The sequence below is a fragment of the Mauremys mutica genome, chromosome 15 (genome assembly GCF_020497125.1).
Source record: "Mauremys mutica isolate MM-2020 ecotype Southern chromosome 15, ASM2049712v1, whole genome shotgun sequence".
In the NCBI taxonomy this organism is placed as follows: domain Eukaryota; kingdom Metazoa; phylum Chordata; order Testudines; family Geoemydidae; genus Mauremys; species Mauremys mutica.
In genome coordinates, this window is record NC_059086.1 from 38,429,411 (window position 1) to 38,447,879 (window position 18,469).

At 71.6% G+C, this 18,469-nt stretch overlaps 2 protein-coding genes across 2 annotated transcripts; both read right to left on the reverse strand.

Annotated features, from left to right (window-relative positions):
• Positions 1-458: 458 nt before the first annotated feature.
• Positions 459-10,028, reverse strand: GDI1 (GDP dissociation inhibitor 1). The gene is made up of 11 exons (XM_044988087.1): positions 9,792-10,028; positions 6,953-7,060; positions 6,592-6,691; positions 6,326-6,460; positions 5,852-6,050; positions 5,304-5,435; positions 4,582-4,681; positions 4,017-4,188; positions 3,605-3,749; positions 3,114-3,168; positions 459-1,333 (listed from the first exon to the last, which is right to left on the reverse strand). Exons 1-11 carry the CDS (start codon positions 9,834-9,836, stop codon positions 1,181-1,183), a joined length of 1,344 nt encoding a protein of 447 aa, XP_044844022.1. The 5' UTR covers positions 9,837-10,028; the 3' UTR covers positions 459-1,180.
• Positions 10,029-10,695: 667 nt separating this feature from the next.
• On the reverse strand, positions 10,696-17,962 carry ATP6AP1 (ATPase H+ transporting accessory protein 1). Its single transcript, XM_044988086.1, has 10 exons — positions 17,823-17,962; positions 17,580-17,706; positions 15,248-15,322; positions 14,559-14,752; positions 12,868-12,908; positions 12,468-12,553; positions 12,050-12,297; positions 11,807-11,854; positions 11,221-11,449; positions 10,696-11,049 (listed from the first exon to the last, which is right to left on the reverse strand). The coding sequence occupies exons 1-10, from the start codon at positions 17,909-17,911 to the stop codon at positions 10,840-10,842; spliced, it is 1,347 nt and encodes a 448-aa protein (XP_044844021.1). The 5' UTR covers positions 17,912-17,962; the 3' UTR covers positions 10,696-10,839.
• Between the last annotated feature and the right edge of the window lie 507 nt (positions 17,963-18,469).

The window sequence follows — 18,469 nt, forward strand, 5'->3', positions numbered from 1 at the left end:
GGTTAGTCAGGCATGACTTGCCCTTGGTGAATCCATGCCGACTGTTCCTGATCACTTTCCTCTCCTCCAAGTGCTTCAAAATGGATTGAAGTGCCCCTGCCGCCCCAGCAACCTGGACCTGGGGGGGAGCAATGAGGCTGTGGGTCCTGCCCCCCCATCCAGCTGCTCCCTCGTGGGTTACTGGCCACCCCTGTGCCAGATATCACCCCCCCAATGTGCCAGTATCGCTCTCCTGAGCCAGGAACCGGCCCCCCCACATGCCAGGTATCAGCCATTCTCCCCATGTGCTATGCCCCCCCGACCCAGATACACCCCCCCACGTGCCAGGTACCCCCCATGTGCCAGCATCACCCCCCTGACCCAGGTACCCCCCCCATGTGCCAGCATCACCCCCCCAACCCAGATACACCCCCCCTCAACATGCCAGGTATCAGCCATCCCCCCCCAGGAGGCAGGAGCATGGTTGACTAAAGTAACTTTATTGCCTGGACACAATTGAGCAGGGGGAGAGGGGGGCATTGTTAAACAGTGACAGCATGGGGTCCAGGGGGGCACACCCCAGCCAGAACCCCCCCGAACAGGGGCTGCGGTGCCCCCCCAGCTCTTCTCCCCCTCTTGGCCCTGGTCCAGTATTAATAACTTAAAATAAATTACAGCGAGCAGCAGGTGCTGGGGGGGGGAGCGCTGCCCCCTCATGACATACACGAACCTGCCCCCCTACATGGCTAAAGTGGGGGGCGGACACGGGACAGGGGAAACTGGACCAGCTTTGGGGGAGTGGGGTGACCCACCACCCAAGACATCTCCCCGCCCCCCCCCCGATGTGGGGGGGACGTCTCCCAGGCCTTAGACGTGCCCTACAGAGCTGCCCCACAGGTACCCCCCCCCCATGTGCCGGGGGGGGGGAGAAGACTCCCCCAGGGGGGATTGGGTTTGGGGTAGTGCCAGGCTTGGTCCCTGCTTGTGGCAGTAGCTATGGGGTGGGGGGATTTGGGGGTGATGGGTCACAGGTGTTCCTGGTACTTAGGGAGGTACCGGATTGGTGCGTGTGTGTAGGGGGGGTTGGTCCCAGAGGATGGGGAGAGGGGGCTGGTCCTGGTGCAGATGGGGGAGAAGTCATAGCTGGTCCCTGTGCTGGGGGGGGGCAGGTCCCAGCTGGCTCCGGCGGGGGGGGGGGTAGTCACTGCTCATCCTCCCCGAAGATGTGGCTCTGGTGCCGTTTCATGCTCTCAAAGTCAAAGGCGGCGCCAACCATGCGCCGGTAAATGTCCTTGATGTCGTCACAGGTCGTCTCGAAGTGGGTGGTGGCGTCATACGACCGGGAGCAGAAAATCTGGGGGGGAGGGAGATGAACATGGTGTCGCCTGGGGTGGTGATGAGTTTGCACTCGCTCCCTGCCCTGCTCCCCCCTGACACCCACTACCCATCCCCCATCAGCACCATGATACCCCCAGCCTGTCCCCCAGCCTGTCATGGAACAGCCCAGTGCAGCAGGACAACCACCAGGTTGGGTCAGACCAAGGGTCCATCCAGCCCAGTGTCCCGTCTGCCGACAGCGGCCAGTGCCAGGTGCCCCAGAGGGAGTGAACCCAACAGGGAACCATCAAGTGACCCATCCCCTGTCGCCCATTCCCAGCTCCTGGCACACAGAGGCCAGGGACACCAGCCCTGCTCGCCCTGGCTAATAGCCACTGATCGGCCTGTCCTCCATGAACTGAGCCAGCTCCTTTTTCAACCTGTTATGGTCTTGGCCTTCACAACATCCCCTGGCAGGGGGTTCCACAGACCGTGCGTTGTGAGAAGAAATATTCCCTTGTGTTTGTGTTCAACCTGCTGCCTATTCATTTCATTTGGGGACCCCTAGTTCTTGTGTTAGGAGGAGTCAATAACACGTCCTGATTTACTTTCTCCACACCAATCAATTCTACAGACCTCCAGCATATCCCCCCTTAGTCGCCTCTTTTCCAAGCTGAAGAGTCCCAGGTTTGTTAATCTCCTCTCATACGGGAGCCGCTCCAGACCCCTCATCATTGGTGTTGCCCTTTTCTGAACCTTTTCCAATTCCAGTGTCTCTTTTCTGAGATGGGGCGACCACGTCTGCCCGCAGGATCACGGTGTGGGTGGACCAGGGATTTAGACAGAGGCAACATGATACTTTCTGTCCTATTCTCTCGCCCCCTCCTAACAGGGGCGGCTCTAGAAATCAGGCTGCCCCAAGCAGCGCGGTGCGCTGCGCCGCCCTTCCCCGGTCCTGCGGCGGGTCCCCTCTTCCCGCGGCTCCGGTTAAGCTCCCGCAGGCATGACTGCGGCAGGTCAACCGGAGCCCGGGACGAGCGGACCTGCCGCAGGCATGACTGCGGCGGGTGCCGTGGTCCCGCAGCTCCGGTTGACCTGCTGCAGGCATGCCTGCTGGAGCTCAACCGGAGCCGCGGGAAGAGGGGACCCGCCGCAGTCATGCCTTCGGCAGGTCCGCTCGTCCCGGGCTCCGGTTGACCTGCCGCAGTCATGCCTGCAGGAGGTCCAGCCGAGCCGCGGGACGAGCGCCCCCTCCGCAGTCATGCCTGCGGCAGGTCCACTCGTCCCGGGGCTCCGGTGGACCTCCCGCAGGCATGACTGCGGCAGGTCCGCCGGCCCAGCCTCCCGCCCTCCCCGGCGGCAGGGGACGCCCCCTACATTTTGCCGCCCTAGGCACCAGCTTGTTTTGCTGGTGCCTAGAGCCGCCCCTGCCTCCTAAGAGTCCCACCGTTCTGGTCACTCTTTTGGCTGCTGCTGCGCAGTGAGTGGATGTGTTCAGAGAACTCTCCACCGTGACCCCCAACCCCCCCTCTTCGGTACCAGCTAATTTAGCCCCCATCATTGTATATGGACAGTTCGGATGATGTTTTCCAACGTGCATCACTTTGCATTTATCAACATGGAATTTCATCTGCCATTTTGTTGCCCAGTCACCCAGTTTTGTGAGATCCCCTTGTAGCTCTTCACAGTCGGAGTTTTGTATCATCTGCAAATTTTGCGGCTCTCCCCTGCCCCCCCCCCAGCACAGCTCCTAGCGGGGGGGGGGGGGGGGGGAGATGGGACGTCCCACAAGGGAGCGGGAGGGGATGGGAACTCACCTGGCTCTCTGTGCCATCATCCATGGGCTCGTACAAGTCACTGATGGCCACAAACCTGCCGGGAAAGAGGGGGAGGGTGAGTCACAGCTCACCCCCCCACCAGAGGCCTTTCCCCCCCCCCAGCTCCTCCCTCCCCCACTTTCCAGCTCACCTCGCGAAGCAGAATCTCCCCATCCCCCGCCTGGGGGCTCTGCACCTCAGGGAGCACCCTGGGCCCCCCTCAATCACCAATCGTGTTTGGTACAAAGCCGTGGGGGGGCGTGGGGCGAGCCCGGGTCTGCTGGGCGTTATCGTCCCGCGGGCTGCACAGGGCCGTGACGGGGGCCGGGAGACGCCCACAGACACCAGGGTGTGGGTTTGGGGGGCTGCACCCCAGGGACCCCGTCAGACCCCCCCCTTGGGTTCCAGGCTCCCCAGCTCCCTCCTTGCCCTATCCCCCCCCCGCCCCAATTCCCAGCCCTTCACCCGGCTCCCCATCCCCCTGGCCTCACTTCTGGCTGATTGGCTCCAGAAGCTGCAGCGCGGGCTCCACCTCCCGCTCCGGCTCCGACGTCTCCACCGTGGTGCTGACAATGGCAATGAACTTCCCGGGCGCAGCCACGTTGTGGGCCCAGGAAACCAGACAGACGTAGATATCTGGGGGGAGGGGGGGGGAGGGGCGTGAGGCTTTGTAGAAAGCGCGGGTGTGCCTCAGTTTCCCCCACCGGCTGCCCAGCTAACGAGGGGCAAGGGAGACGAGGAAATGCAGCCAGTGACACCCCTGCTGTTACCGAGTCACGTGTACAGGCCTGTGCCCCTCCCCCGTGGCCCCCCCCCCCCCCCCGCTCTGCCCCGCGTGATGCCACAGGGGGTGGGAGGCTCCCAGGGACAGGCCCAGCCCCCCCCCCCCCCGCCGGCGCTGACCCGACTTGCGGCCCAGCTGGTTCTGGGGCAGGATGATCTGGCAGGAGCCGGCCTCGCTGGTGCCACGGATCGGGTGGCTCAGGATGCAGATGACACGGATGACGCGGCCGGCCCCGCGAACCCGCTCGGGCACGTAGCTGGGGTCACAGATCAGCTGTTTGCACCGCGCCACCTGGGGGGACAGGAATTCAGCCCCCGCCCCAGGCCTGAGCCCAGAGAGAGCTGGGAACCCCCAGCCCCCCCCCCGGGTATAGCGATCCCCCCCCCAAGGGGTTCCCCAAAGGAGAGCCAAGAACCGGGCCGGGAGGGGACAGGCAACCCCTCCCCCGGAGAAGGAGAACTGGGGGCAGCCACTGGGGGTTGGGCCTGAGCCCCCGTCCCCAGAGAAGAGGCGCCCCAAACCCAGCCCCTATTGGGCAAGCCAGGCCCCCGATACACCAGGCAGGGGGCACTGGTGGAGACCAGAAACCCCCCTTCAGATTTAACGGGCGGCCTAGTGGGGAGCCCCCCAAAATCGCTGTGTGTGTTGGGCCGGGGGTGTCTCCCCCCTGCCCCTCCCACTCACCTCCCCCTCCGATCTGACCCCCACGACCCGCCCGTTCTCCATGACGATCTCGTCCACGGGCTTGTTCAGCATGTAGGTGCCTCCATAGATCGCGCTGAGCCTGGGGGGGCAGAGACCTTGGAGACCAGGCGGCGCCGCCCCCCATCAGGTCCCGCCCGACGCCCCCCGAGCTCTCTGCCCCCCCCATGCCCCCCATCGGGTCCCGCCCGACGCCCCCCAAGCTCTCTGCCCCCCCCACGCCCCCCATCGGGTCCCGGCCGACGCCCCCCGAGCTCCCTGCCCCCCCCACACCCCCCATCGGGTCCCACCCGACGCCCCCCAAGCTCTCTGCCCCCCCACGCCCCCCTGAGCTCTCTGCCCCCCCCACGCCCCCATCGGGTCCCGCCCGACGCCCCCCGAGCTCTCTGCCCCCCCCACGCCCCCCATCGGGTCCCGCCCGACGCCCCCCCGAGCTCCCTGCCCCCCCCCACGCCCCCATCGGGTCCCGCCCGACGCCCCCCGAGCTCTCTGCCCCCCCCCATGCCCCCCATCGGGTCCCGCCCGACGCCCCCCCGAGCTCCCTGCCCCCCCCCACGCCCCCCATCGGGTCCCGCCCGACGCCCCCCGAGCTCTCTGCCCCCCCCCACCCCCCCCATCGGGTCCCACCCGACACCCCCCGAGCTCTCTGCCCCCCCCATCGGGTCCCGCCCGACGCCCCCCGAGCTCTCTTCCCCCCCGCTCACCTGGCAAACCCCTGGGGCAGCTCCCCCAGCCCGTAGAGCGGGTAGAGGTAGGGGCTCTTCCCGTAGCGCGCGAGCGACTCGCTGTACAGCTTGATCCGGTGGATGGTCTCTAGGCAGGGCTGGTCCAGGTAACTGTGGGGAGAGACGGGGTGAGGGGGGCCCGGGGCTAGCAGGGGCTGCGGGTCGGGAGTGAGGGGCACCGGCAGAGCTGGGGGTCGGGGGGGAGTCTGGGGCAGGGCAGGAGGTTTCATATTTCATAGGAACAGTGCGATTGCCTCAGTTTCCCCACGAGCTGCATGGGTAACTGGGGGGGGGTGATCTTTGCAGAGACCCAGAGGTGCCCGGATAGCGGGGGCTGGGCCCCCCAGGAGACAGTGGCCACGCCCCTTGCGTGGACGTTTGGGGCAACCCCGGGGCAGGAAGCCGGCCAGGGACCCGCTGTGGGTCAAAGCGCCAGGCGGAGGCGGGGCAGGAGCTTTACAGCCAGGGCGAGGGGGGCGCGCCGCGGGGGGGGGGCTGGCCACGGCCCCCCCCGGAGCAGGGCTCACTCGTCGGTGCGGTACAGCGCCAGCGCGTGGCCCGTGAAGTCGATCACGTCCTGTCCCAGGTCGAAGCGCTCGTACACGTCCCGCATGGGGGTCCCGTGGGGGTCGACCCCCTCCAGCGTCTGGGGCTCGTTCTCGTCAAAATTGGCCACGAAGACGAGGAACTTCCGGAACCGGCGCTTCTCGAACATGCCCATGAGATCTGCGGGGGGCGGGGGGGGAGGGTTAGTGGGGGGGGATGGGTCTAGTGTGGGGGGGGTGGCCAGAGGGCACGGGGGGGGTGCCATGGGGGGGAGAAAACCCGGCTGGGGGGCTCACCTCTCCCGGGGGATGGGGCCACGGGGGGGTCAGAGGGCACGATCCCCTTGCAGGGGGCACTAACTCAGCCCAGTCCGGGGGGGGGGTGCACAGCACGGGGTCCCCAGAGCAGTGGGGGGGTTCCCTTGCGGGGAGGGGCCCCTTGGGGGGGTCACTCACTGGACGCCAGCGCCTCGGTCTCGGTGGAGGGCACCTTGTGTACCTGCCCCGCCCTGTAGACGAAGCTCCCCTCCACCACCTTGAAGTCCAGGTACCGGGTCACCTCTGTGTACAGCAGCATCTTCACCAGCTGGCCTGGGGGCGGGGGGACCACAGTGAGGGGGGGGGTAGAGCGACACCCCACCCCTCCCCCGGCCCCGCACGAGCTCCCCAGAACCCCAACTCCCCTCCCATCCAAGGCCCCCCCTCCCCCAGCCCCCCCTTACCGTTGGCCATAAGGAATTTGGGGATCAGGTCGACGTTCCAGTCCCGGCCGCGCCCCATGGACTCAGGGGGCCCCTCGGGGAGCCCAAAGCGTTTATACAGCTGGGGGGGGGGAGGGACAGAGTTAGAGCCACCTGTCCCAGCCCCCTGCCCCCCACATCCTCCTGCTGGGGAACTCCCCCCCAGGCTCCTTCCTGATGAGCCCCCTGCACCCCCAAACCAGCCCCCACCTCAAACCTTGTCCTTCTGGGGCCCCCATGCCCCCCGAAATAGACCCCATCTTCAACCAGCCCCCCCATCAACCCCCTTCCGCTGGGGCCCACCCCCCCAAAGACCCCCATCAGCCCAGGCCCAGCCCCTCACCTCCTCCAGGGGGGTGATGGAGGAGCTCTCCCCGCCATAGTAGGGGTTCCGGTCCATGTGCAGAACCTTCTTCCCGTTCACCGACAGGATCCCCGACAGGATGCATTCCTGGGGGGCAGGGGGGGGTCAGTGCCAGAGCCACCAGGGACCCCATTTGGCCGGGGGGAGCAGGGAATGGGGCTCTGGGCCTTTCCCTCTGGGGGCGCCGGCCGGTGCCAGGACGGGGCAGGAGGCTGTGTGGGGCTGGAGGGAGCTGGGATGTTGGAGGGAGACCAGGGTTACATTTGGGGTGCAGTGGCAGGAGTGGGACAGCCCAGTTGTAGCTGGTGTGACTGTCGAGGAGGCAGCTTTGGGGTGCAAAGGGAAGACACCCCCAGCTGCCAAGACCTGGGTGGGGGTGGTAAGGGGGGACTTCATGGCCCCATTGGCCGGTGCAAGAGGCCAGCACATGGGGGGGTGGGGGTGGGCTGCACCCTGCTGTGCACTGCAGGGAAGGGGGGGCTCTGTGATCCTGGAGGGGCTGACACAGGGGGGGCTGGGGGGGGTCACTTCCCACCCCTCCCTTGGCAAAGATGCAGTGGGGGGGATAAATGGGGGGAGTACCCCATTTGCAGGGTGTTGGGGGGCAGGGTGCACTGGGGGACAGGTGGGGGCTGAAGGATGGGTGATGGGTTAGGGAGGGAGAAGGGGGGGTGCACAGAGTGGGGAGCACAATGGGGGAGGTTCTAAGAAGAACCTAGTGGGGTCCCCGGGGTGGGGTGCCCCGAGATCAGTGCAATAGAGGGGAGCATGCGGAGGAGATGCAAGGGGGGACAGGGAGGTACTACCATGGGGGGCTGAGGGACACTGGAGGGAGGAAGGAGGGAGACACGGGGGGGAACAGAGGTTGCAATGGGGGGGTCTAGCGGGGTGTCTGGAGATTGGTGCAGGGGAGCTGCAGTGGGGCACATTAGGGACTGCAATAGGGGGCTGTGCCAGAGGTGCCAAGGGGGATGTGCAGGGCACACAGGAGATGCAGTGGGGGGGCTGCATTTGGGGATGCAATAGGGGGCTGCAGGGGGTTCTTGCTCCACAGGGTGCAAGAGGGGGTTGCATTGGGGGGCCGCAGGAGGGTCCCGCACACCGGGGTGCAAGGGGGAGGTTGGATAGGGGGGCCGCAGGGGGGTCCCGCACACTGGGGTGCATTGGGGGGCCGCAGGGGGGGCCCTGCACCCCAGGGTGCAAGGGGGAGGTTGCAAAGGGGGGCCACAGGGGGGGCCCCGCACCCCGGGGTGCAGTGGGGGGGGTGGATGGGGGGGCCACAGGGGGGGTCCCGCACCCCAGGGTGGAAGAGGGGGTAGCAATGGGGGGCCACAGGGGGGGCCCCGCACCCTGGGGTGCAAGGGGGAGGTTGCATAGGGGGCCTGCAGGGGGGGCCCCGCACCCCAGGGTGCAAGGGGGAGGTTGCAAAGGGGGGCCGCAGGGGGGGCCCCGCACCCAGGGGTGCAATGGGGGGGTTGCATTGGGGGGCCACAGGGGGGGTCCCGCACCCCCGGGTGCAAGATGGGGTTGCACAGGGGGCCAACAGGGGGGGTCCCGCACCCCAGGGTGCAAGAGGGGGTTGCACTGGGGGGCCACAGGGGGGGTCCCGCACCTCTGGGTGCAAGGGGGGGTTGCATTGGGGGGCCGCAGGGGGGGCCCCGCACCAGGGGGTGCAAGGGGGAGGTTGCATAGGGGGGCCGCAGGGGGGGGCCCGCACCTCGGGGTGCAAGGGGGGTTGCATTGGGGGGGCCCCGCACCCCAGGGTGCATTGGGGGTTGCATTGGGGGCCGCAGGGGGGGCCCCGCACCCCGGGGTGCAGTGGGGGCGGCAGAGGGGGGCCGCCGGGGGGGGCCCGCGGGGTGCAGAGGGGGGCCGCAAGGGGGCCCCGCACCCCAGGGGGCAAGGGGGGGTTGCATAGGGGGGCCGCAGGGAGGGCCCCGCACAGTGCAAAGGGGGGCCTCGCACCCCGGGGTGCAAGGGGGAGGTTGCATAGGGGGGCCGCAGGGGGGCCCCGCACCCCGGGGTGCATTGGGGGTTGCATAGGGGGGCCGCAGGGGGGCCCCCGCACCCCGGGGTGCAAGGGGGAGGTTGCATAGGGGGGCCGCAGGGGGGCCCCCGCACCCCGGGCTGCATTGTGGGGGTTGCATTGGGGGGCCGCGGGGGGGCCCGCGTCCCGGGGTGCATTGGGGGGGTTGCATTGCAGGGCGCCCCGCACCCCGGGGTGCCATGGGGGGGTTGCATTGGGCGGTCCCGCACCCCGGGGTGCATTGGGGGGTTGCATTGCAGAGCCGCAGGGGGGCCGCGCACCCCGGGGTGCGTTGGGGGGGGTGCATTGGGGGGGCCCCGGGGGGGCCCCGACCCCCGGGTGCAAGGGGGGGTGCATTGGGGGCTGCAGGGGGAGCCCGCACCCCGGGGTGCATTGGGGGCCGCAGGGGGTCCCACACCCCAGGGTGCAATGGGGGGGTTGCATTGGGCGGCCCCGCACCCCGGGATGCAAGGGGGAGGTTGCATAGGGGGGCCCGCACCCCAGGGTGCAAGGGGGAGGTTGCATAGGGGGCCGCAGGGGGGGCCCCGCCCCCCGGGGTGCATTGGGGAGGTTGCATTGGGGGGCCGCGGGGGGCCCCGCACCTCAGGGTGCAATGGGGGGGTTGCATTGGGCGGCCCCGCACCCCGGGGTGCAAGGGGGAGGTTGCATGGGGGGCCGCGGGGGGCCCCGCACCCCGGGGTGCATTGGGGGGGATGCATTGGGCGGCCCCGCACCCCGGGGTGCATTGGGGGGGATGCATTGCGGGGCCGCAGGGCCCCCTCCGGGACTCACGCTCAGCCCGGTGCCCAGCACGATCACGTCGTAGGCCTCGTCCATGGCGGCGGGTCCGGAGCCACCTCCCCCCGCCCCGCCCGGAGCCAGGTTGAGCCGCAGCGCCGCCCGCCCCCGATCCCTCCGCCGAGAAACGAGTCCCGGTCCAGCTACCACACCCCGGATCCCTCCGCCAGGAAACGAGTCCCGGCGAAGGCGCTCGACACGCCCCCGGTCAGGGGCTGTTCACCACCACAGGTGGGAACCCTCCGCCAGGAAATAGAGATCCGACAGCCAATCGCAGCACCGCATCCCTCCGCCCGACAATGCTGAGCCCCGCTCCGCCCCGCAATGAGTCCCCTGCTCGCAGCTCCTTCCGCCGGAAAATGAGTTCCCAACCTGCGCGCGTCCCCCCCCTCTCCCGAGCTCGTCTCCCTCCGCCACAGAACTAAGTCCCAGCTTCATTTCTCTCCGTGGCTACCCCAGATCCCTCCGCCACAAATGAGGCCCCAGTCAATCACCCCCCAGCTCCCTCCGCCAGAGAAAGGAGTCCCAGGCCCCGGACAGAGGGACGGACACAGCAGCTGGGCCAGACACGATTTATTCAAGGGTGGGGGGGGGCCCGGGGGCCCCAATAAATAAGGGAGCAGCCCCCAGCGGGGGGAGGGGGGGTCTAGACCCCCCAGCACGGGGGCCCTGGGCAGAGGTGGGGGGCAGAGAGCAGCGGGGGGGGGGGAGGAGGAAGGTCCCAGGGCTGGGTGCCGGGGGGGAGAGAAGGGGGCCCAGAGCCTGGGGGATCCCCGCCGGGGGGGGGGGCAGGGCCCAGGGCTGGGTGCCGGGGGGGGGGGGGAGCAGGGGGCCCAGAGCCTGGGGGATCCCCGCCGGGGGGGGGGGGGGGCCCACGGCTGCGGGCCGGGGGGGGGGGGAGAGAAGGGGGCCCCAGAGCCTGGGGGATCCCCGCCGGGGGGGGGGCGGGGCCCAGGGCTGGGTGCCGGGGGGGGGGGGGCACAGCTGAGACCCCAGTGCAGACCCAGGGTTTCCCAGCTGGGGGGCAGGACCCAGGCCCGCCCTACTCGCCCTGGGGCACGGCGATGGTGGCCCCCTTGGGGTCATCGAACCGGTCCATGGTCTTGAGGCCCAGCAGCATGTGGAGGCCGCAGGCGAAGATGGCGCCGAGCAGCAGGGCCGTGAGCAGCCCCATCCAGGTGCCCGGCGTGAAGAACCCGGCGCAGTCGCTGGCATAGGAGAACTGCAGGCCCAGCACGTTGAACCCCTGCAGCTGGGGGGGGCAGGGGGGTTAGATAAAGCCAGGGGCCCAGCCCCCCTCCACCCCTCACTCCGTTCCCCCCCCCTGGGCTCCCAGCCCCCCTCCACCCCTCACTCCGTTCCCCCCCCGGGCTCCCAGCCCCCTTCCACCCCAGGGAGAGAACCCAGGCGTCCCAGCCAGTACCTGCACATCCTGGAGCAGCACCCCCCAGCTGGGGCTGTGGGGCAGGAGGCCAGCCCCGAAGCCTGGCAGGCTGCTGAGGTAGGCGCAGCGCCAGGAGTAGTTGCTGGGGGCCGTCACCTGCGAGGCGTTGAACACAGTGGGGCTGGCCGAGGGGGTCACCAGCTCCAGGCGGCTCAGCTGGAACCAGTCCCGGCCCGAGACAGGAAACCGCCGGCTGGTCATGTGGAACCTGGGGGGGTCGGGGCCCAGAAGACGGCTCATCCAGACATGCCCCAGCCAGGCCCCCCAAACCCCCAAGGGCCAGACAGACCCCCCCAAACCCCCAAGGGCCAGCATAAGAACAAGCCACACTGAGTCAGCCCAAAGGTCCGACAGTGGCCCACCCCCGGGGGCCCCAGAGGGAATGAACAGAATCCAGAATCACCAAGTGATCCACCCCCCCCAGACACCACCAACCTCCCCCCACTTACCCCCCTCCCCAGCCTCCGCTCCTTGCATGTCACCTCCCAACATATCCCAGCCCCCCCCGAGCCCCCCAGGAGACACCACATCTCTCCCAGGCCTAGCCAGCCCCCCAAGTACTCACGTGACAGTCAGAGGGGTCCCCAGAACATTCGCATACTTCAGCACCAGCCTGCACAGGGGGACAGAGACAGTGACCCCAGTGGTGCCCCACACTCCCGACCCCCAGCCCCCACTAGCCCAGCCCTGCCCCCCCCCAACCCTACCAGTGCCCCTCACTCCCAACCCGCAGCCCCTGCTAGCCCAGCCCTGGGCTCCCCCAGCTCTGCCGCTGCCCCTCACTTCCGACCCACAGACCCACTCTCACCGGGAGTCGTGGGAGCTCCAGGACGAGCTGCTCACATCAACGGAGGCCTCGGCCCCGAATGTCTGGGGCGTCAGGTCGACCCACTTGCTGCCCTGGAGCACGGAGAAGTTCTGGGCCCAGAAGAGGATCCGGGGCTCTCCAGTCGGGGGGTACCGCACCGGGGGGTGCTGCGCTGGTGCTGGGGTTGGCTTCTGCAGCAGCTGGCGGCCCACCCCCCCGGGGGCCACCCCAGAGACGTCCCGGAGAACCTGGGGAGAGGGCTGGGTGAGAGCTGGGGGCAGCGCGGGGGAGGTACCCAGGGGGGTACCAGAGGATGAAGCTGGGGGGAGGGGTCAGTGTGGATGGGACATACCCTGGGAGGGGGGTCAGTGGGGGGAATGTTTCCATGAGGGGCCCCCTGGTGGGGGGGGAGACGTACCCGTGAGGGGGCTGCGGCCGTCAGCAGCGCCGTGTAGGGCACATCCTCCTCCTTCAGGGCGCTGAGCACCTGCCCGATGATCTCATCTGGGACAGACATGTCAGGGGTTAACAGCCCAGCCCCACTGCGCCCCCCAGCTAACACTGACCCATCCTACCCCAGGGGCTGTGGAGGGGATGCTCCCCACACCAATCGGGGCACTTCAGGGGAGAGAAATGGGGAGGATCCAGCATTGGGGGGAGGGCCCTGGGTATGAAGGGAGGCTGGGAGACAGATCCAGCCCATGGGGGGGGGCACCCTGGGTGCAAGGGGGGGAGAGCCAGCCCATGGGGGGCAGGGGGGAGAGCCAGCCCATGGGGGGCAGAGGACCCAGGATCTGGGGGAGGGAAGCCAGACTCACCATTGCTCATCAGCACCTCCTTGGGGGCCATGAGGCTGGAGCTGGAGATGAAAAGCAGCACATCAGGGGGAGGCGCGCAGCCCCCCCCTGCAGGCCCCATGCCAGGACCTCCAGCTCCACATCCCCACAGGCCAGCCAGTCCCAGTGTCTCCAGCCCCTCCACTCTCCAGGGGGTGAACCCGGAGCCGCGGCCACAGACCTGGGCAGCAGGCCAGGCCGGGGGGGGGGGGGGGGCCATACCCAGCAGCGTGGGGCAGGCGGCCAGGCCAGGGGTGGGGGGCCGTGGGGCACGTACCCGGCAGCGTGGGGCAGGCGCACCAGCAGCAGGGCGGGGGGGGGAAGGCGCGTGGGGCAGGTGCACCAGCAGCAGGGCGGGGGGGGGAAGGCGCGTGGGGCAGGTGCACCAGCAGCATGGGGCAGGCGCACCAGGGCGGGGGGGGGGGAAGGCGCATGGGGCACGTACCCGGCAGCGTGGGGCAGGCGCACCAGCAGCAGGGCGGGGGGGGGAAGGCGCGTAGGGCAGGTGCACCAGCAGCATGGGGCAGGCGCACCAGGGCGGGGGGGGGGAAGGCGCGTGGGGCACGTACCCGGCAGCATGGGGCAGGCGCACCAGGGCGGGGGGGGGGGGGGGGGAAGGCGCGTGGGGCACGTACCCGGCACCGTGGGGCAGGCGCACCAGCAGCGGGGCTGGGGGCAGGGAAGGCGCGTGGGGCACGAACCCGGCACCGTGGGGCAGGCGCCCCAGCAGCAGGGCTGGGCTGGGGGGGGAAAAGGCGTGTGGGGCACGTACCCGGCAGCGTGGGGCAGGCGCACCAGCAGCAGGGCGGGGGGAGGGACGGCGCGTGGGGCAAGGACCCGGCAGCGTGGGGCAGGCGCACCAGCAGCAGGGTGGGGGGGGGGAAGGCGCGTGGGGCCCGTACCCGGCGGCGTGGGGCAGGCGCACCAGCAGCGGGGCTGGGGGCGGGGAAGGCGCGTGGGGCACGTACCCGGCAGCGTGGGGCAGGCGCACCAGCAGCAGGGCGGGGGGAGGGAAGGCGCGTGGGGCACGTACCCGGCAGCGTGGGGCAGGCGCACCAGCAGCAGGGCCGGGGGCGAGCGCGCGTGGGGCACGTACCCGGCGGCGTGGGGCAGGCGCACCAGCAGCAGGGCTGGGGGGAGGGAAGGCGCGTGGGGCACGTACCCGGCGGCGTGGGGCAGGCGCACCAGCAGCAGGGCGGGGGGAGGGAAGGCGCGTGGGGCAGGCGCACCAGCAGCAGGGCGGGGGGGGGAGGCGCGTGGGGCAGGCGCACCAGCAGCAGGGCTGGGCTGGGGGGGGGGGGAAGGCGCGTGGGGCACGTACCCGGCGGCGTGGGGCAGGCGCACCAGCAGCAGGGCGGGGGGAGGGAAGGCGCGTGGGGCACGTACCCGGCGGCGTGGGGCAGGCGCACCAGCAGCAGGGCGGGGGGAGGGAAGGCACGTGGGGCACGTACCCGGCGGCGTGGGGCAGGCGCACCAGCAGCAGGGCGGGGGGAGGGAAGGCACGTGGGGCACGTACCCGGCGGCGTGGGGCAGGCGCACCAGCAGCAGGGCGGGGGGAGGGAAGGCACGTGGGGCACGTACCCGGCGGCGTGGGGCAGGCGCACCAGCAGCAGGGCTGGGCTTGGGGGGGGGAAGGCGCGTGGGGCACGTACCCGGCGGCGTGGGGCACGTACCCGGCGGCGTGGGGCAGGCGCACCAGCAGCAGGGCCGGCTGGCTGGCGTTGAGGCGAAGCTCCCGGAAGGTGCCCGGCTCCACGTGCAGGGGGCTCAGCCCCAGCGTCTCCTCCAGCAGCCCCAGGACCCCGGCGGCCGCGGCCCCCTGCACGGCTGGGAGCACCAGGGTTGAGGGGGCCCCCGCCAGGGCGCGCTGTGGGGGGGAAGGGGAGTTACAGACGGGCACCTGACCCACAGCCCCCTCAGAGCCCCCCACTACCGACCCACAGCCCCACCAGGGCCCCCCACCCCCGACCCACAGTCCCTCAGAGCCCCCCACTACCGACCCACAGCCCCACCAGGGCCCCCCACCCCCGACCCACAGTCCCTCAGAGCCCCCCACTACCGACCCACAGCCCCACCAGGGCCCCTTACCCCACCATGCAGATCCTATCACCCCTCCACCCACAGCCCCCCAAGAGCCCCTCACTACCGACCCACAGCCCCACCAGGGCCCCCCACCCCCGACCCACGGTCCCTCAGAGCCCCCCACTACCGACCCACAGCCCCACCAGGGCCCCTTACCCCACCATGCAGATCCTACCACCCCTCCACCCACAGCCCCCCGAGAGCCCCTCACTACCGACCCACGGCCCCTGCCACCTATCCCCCTCCCAGCCCCACCAGGGCCCCCACCCCCCTTGCTCACCTCCAGGCTGGGGAAGGCGCTGTCGGGCTTGTTGCCAAAGACCCCCCCATATGCCGTGAAATCCTCCAGGCTGAGCTGTGGGGGCCCAAGAAGGAGTTAATGGGGGCTGATTTGAGGCTCCCCCCCAGGCCCAGCTCCCTCCCCATAGGGCGGGGGGGGGGCACACAGAAGCTGGAATCTCACCGGGGGATCAGTCACTGATCACATGACGGGGGGGCTGGGCTCACTTCCCCTTACAGAGGGGAGGGGACAAGCAGGAGCAATCCCCTCCCCCCAGTGACAGGGCCCCAGCTGGGTTCTGGGAGCCTTGTTGGGCTGCCCCCTGCCAAGGCAATTGCCCCCATAGCCCCCAGGGAGCTGGGGACCCCAGACAACCCAGCAGTTGGGGGCTCCCCCACAGACCCCCAACCCTCCTGGCAACAGGTGGAAGTACCCCAGCTGCTGCCTGGGGCCAGAACCCCCAGGCTGAGCCCCATGAGCAGAGCAGGGTGAGGGCATTGTGGGGGGACAGTGGTGTTCTGGGGTTCACTGGGGCAGGAAGACAGGAATCTTTGGGGGCCCAGAGGCCAGGCGGGGGAGGGGCCCTGTGGGGCTCACTGTATTTCAGGGGGCCAGGGAAGGGGACCCCACAGGGGGACAGACTCCTAGGCCTGGAAGGGACCTCGAGAGGCCGTCTAGGATTGAGCATCACAGGGAGATCCCCCAGCCTCCCCCAGGGCTTAGCCCCCGACAGGAACTCCCCCCGGTGCCCCCCCAAGGCCTCTCTTCTCAGACCGGGCTCCGTGTTCTCTGCTCTCTGCAGGCGCCACTTCGCCCCCGTGGGGCCCAGCACCGGGCCCAGCCCTGCAGCCGAGGCCCAGTCAGCGGAGCGGAATTACAGCCCAGAACCAGGCTGGCTCCCTCTGCCCCCCCTCCAGTGGAGCCGTATTGACTCGTATTTAGCTTGTGATCCGCTGCCGCCCCCAGATCCTTTCCACAGCGCTCCGGCCCTGGCAGCCATTTCCCATTCGGGCCTGGGGGGGGCGGCTGTATCGGGGGGGGGGGGGGCGGCTGTATCGGGGGGGGGGGGGGGCGGCTGTCTCGGGGGGGGGGGCGGCTGTATCGGGGGGGGGGGCGGCTGTATCGGGGGGGGGGCGGCTGTATCGGGGGGGGGGGCGGGGGGATCGGGGGGGGGGGGCGGCTGTATCGGGGGGGGGGGGGGGCCGTATCGGGGGGGGGGCGAGGAGCCAGGCCGGGCCCTCCGAGGACACGGGGGGGGGGGGGGGGGGGAGCCGGGCCGGGCCCCGCCGAGGACCCGGGGGGGGGGGGGGAGCCGGGCCGGGCCCCGCCCAGGACCCGGGGGGGGGGGGGGGGGGAGCCGGGCCGGGCCCCGCCGAGGACCCGGGGGGGGGGGGGGGGGGAGCCGGGCCGGGCCCCGCCGAGGACCCGGGGGGGGGGGGGGGGGAGCCGGGCCGGGCCCCGCCGAGGACCCAGGGGGGGGGGGGGGGGAGCCGGGCCGGGCACCGCCGAGGACCCGGGGGGGGGGGGGGGGAGCCGGGCCGGGCCCCGCCGAGGACCCGGGGGGGGGGGGGGGGGAGCCGGGCCGGGCCCCGCCGAGGACCGGGGGGGGGGGGGGGAGCCGGGCCGGGCCCCGCCGAGGACCCGGGGGGGGGGGGGGGGGGAGCCGGGCCGGGCCCCGCCGAGGACCCGGGGGGGGGGGGGGGGAGCCGGGCCGGGCCCCGCCGAGGACCCGGGGGGGGGGGGGGGGAGCCGGGCCGGGCCCCGCCGAGGACCCGGGGGGGGGGGGGGGCGCCGGGCCCGGCCCCCCCCAGGACCCGGGGGGGGGGGGGGGGCCCGGCCCGGGCCCCCCGGGGGGCCCGGGGGGGGGGGGGGGGGCCGGGCCGGGCCCCGCCGAGGACCCGGGGGGGGGGGGGGGAGCCGGGCCGGGCCCCGCCGAGGACCCGGGGGGGGGGGGGGGGGGAGCCGGGCCGGGCCCCGCCGAGGACCCGGGGGGGGGGGGGGGGAGCCGGGCCGGGCCCCGCCGAGGACCCGGGGGGGGGGGGGGGGGGAGCCGGGCCGGGCCCCGCCGAGGACCCGGGGGGGGGGGGGGCCCGGGCCGGGCCCCGCCGAGGACCCGGGGGGGGGGGGGGGAGCCGGGCCGGGCCCCGCCGAGGCCACGGGGGGGGGGGGAGCCAGGCGGGGCCCCGCCGAGGACACGGGGGGGGGGGGAGCCAGGCGGGGCCCCCCCGAGGACACGGGGGGGGGGGGAGCCAGGCGGGGCCCCGCCGAGGACACGGGGGGGGCTGTACGGGGGGCCCCGAGGCGGGGGGCCCCGGCCGTCCCGGGGTCTCACCTGCTCCTGCAGGAAGAGCAGGACGTTGCGGGGGCCCCGATCCAGCGCCGGGCCGAGAATCGCGCTCAGCTGGGCCGCGCCGACCACGTGTCCCTCGTAGCTGTCGGGCAGGGGGGGCCAGAGGGCGCTGGGGGGCACAGGGGGGGTCAGAGGTGACAGCCCCACCCCCCGCCGAGACCCCGCCGCCGCCCCGCCCCCCGCCCAGACCCCCCCCAGCCCCGCCCCCCGCCGCCCCGCCCCCACCTGTGGCCGGACCAGCCCAGCAACGGGACCTGCCCGGCGCGCGCCGCCCCCAGCACCAGCCCCGCCAGGACCAGCCACGCCGCCGCCATCTTGGGCTCTGTCCCCACCCGCGTCCGCCGCCGGGCCTTGGCCGCTACCGCCCCGCCCCGTGACCGCGGTCCGCCAATCAGAGCGCGGGCCGCTCTGCCCCGCCAATCACAGCGCCGCCCCGCCCCTGACCCCGTTCCGCCAATCAGAGCGCGGGTCGCTCTGCCCCCGCCAATCACAGCGCCGCCCCGCCCCTTGACCCCGCTCCGCCAATCACAGCGCGGGTCGCTCTGCCCCGCCAATCACAGCGCCACCCCGCCCCTTGACCCCACTCCGCCAATCACAGCGCCGGCCGCCCTGCCTCGCCAATCACAGCGCGGGGACGGGGAAAGCCAGCCAATGGGACATGTTGGGGGGGGATGTTGGGGGGGGCTGCCCCCCCAGGGCCCCCCAGGGGAAGGACCAGCAGCGCAGTCCCCAAGGTTACTTGGGGGTCAGGACCCAGCCCATCCATCGCAGGGAGACGAACTCCTGCACACCCGGCGGGTGGGGAAACCGAGTCACACCCTCGGAGTGCTACAAACGCGGGGGGTGGGGCCGGCTCGCAGTCCCCAGCCCCC

What these genes read in the sequence shown, in the direction of transcription:
- GDI1 (XM_044988087.1), bottom strand. Translation starts at nt 9,836, where the DNA reads ATGGACGAGGCCTACGACGTGATCGTGCTGGGCACCGGGCTGAGC. An exon ending in CCATCACCCCCCTGGAGGAG is followed by an intron (nt 6,692 to 6,952) that starts GTGAGGGGCTGG and finishes CCCCCCCCCCAG; the next exon opens with CTGTATAAACGCTTTGGGCT. An exon ending in GACCGAGGCGCTGGCGTCCA is followed by an intron (nt 6,051 to 6,325) that starts GTGAGTGACCCC and finishes CGCCCCCCGCAG; the next exon opens with ATCTCATGGGCATGTTCGAG.
- ATP6AP1 (XM_044988086.1), bottom strand. Translation starts at nt 17,911, where the DNA reads ATGGCGGCGGCGTGGCTGGTCCTGGCGGGGCTGGTGCTGGGGGCGGCG. An exon ending in CTGGGCTGGTCCGGCCACAG is followed by an intron (nt 17,707 to 17,822) that starts GTGGGGGCGGGG and finishes TGTGCCCCCCAG; the next exon opens with CGCCCTCTGGCCCCCCCTGC. An exon ending in GGGACCCCTCTGACTGTCAC is followed by an intron (nt 11,450 to 11,806) that starts GTGAGTACTTGG and finishes CGACCCCCCCAG; the next exon opens with GTTCCACATGACCAGCCGGC.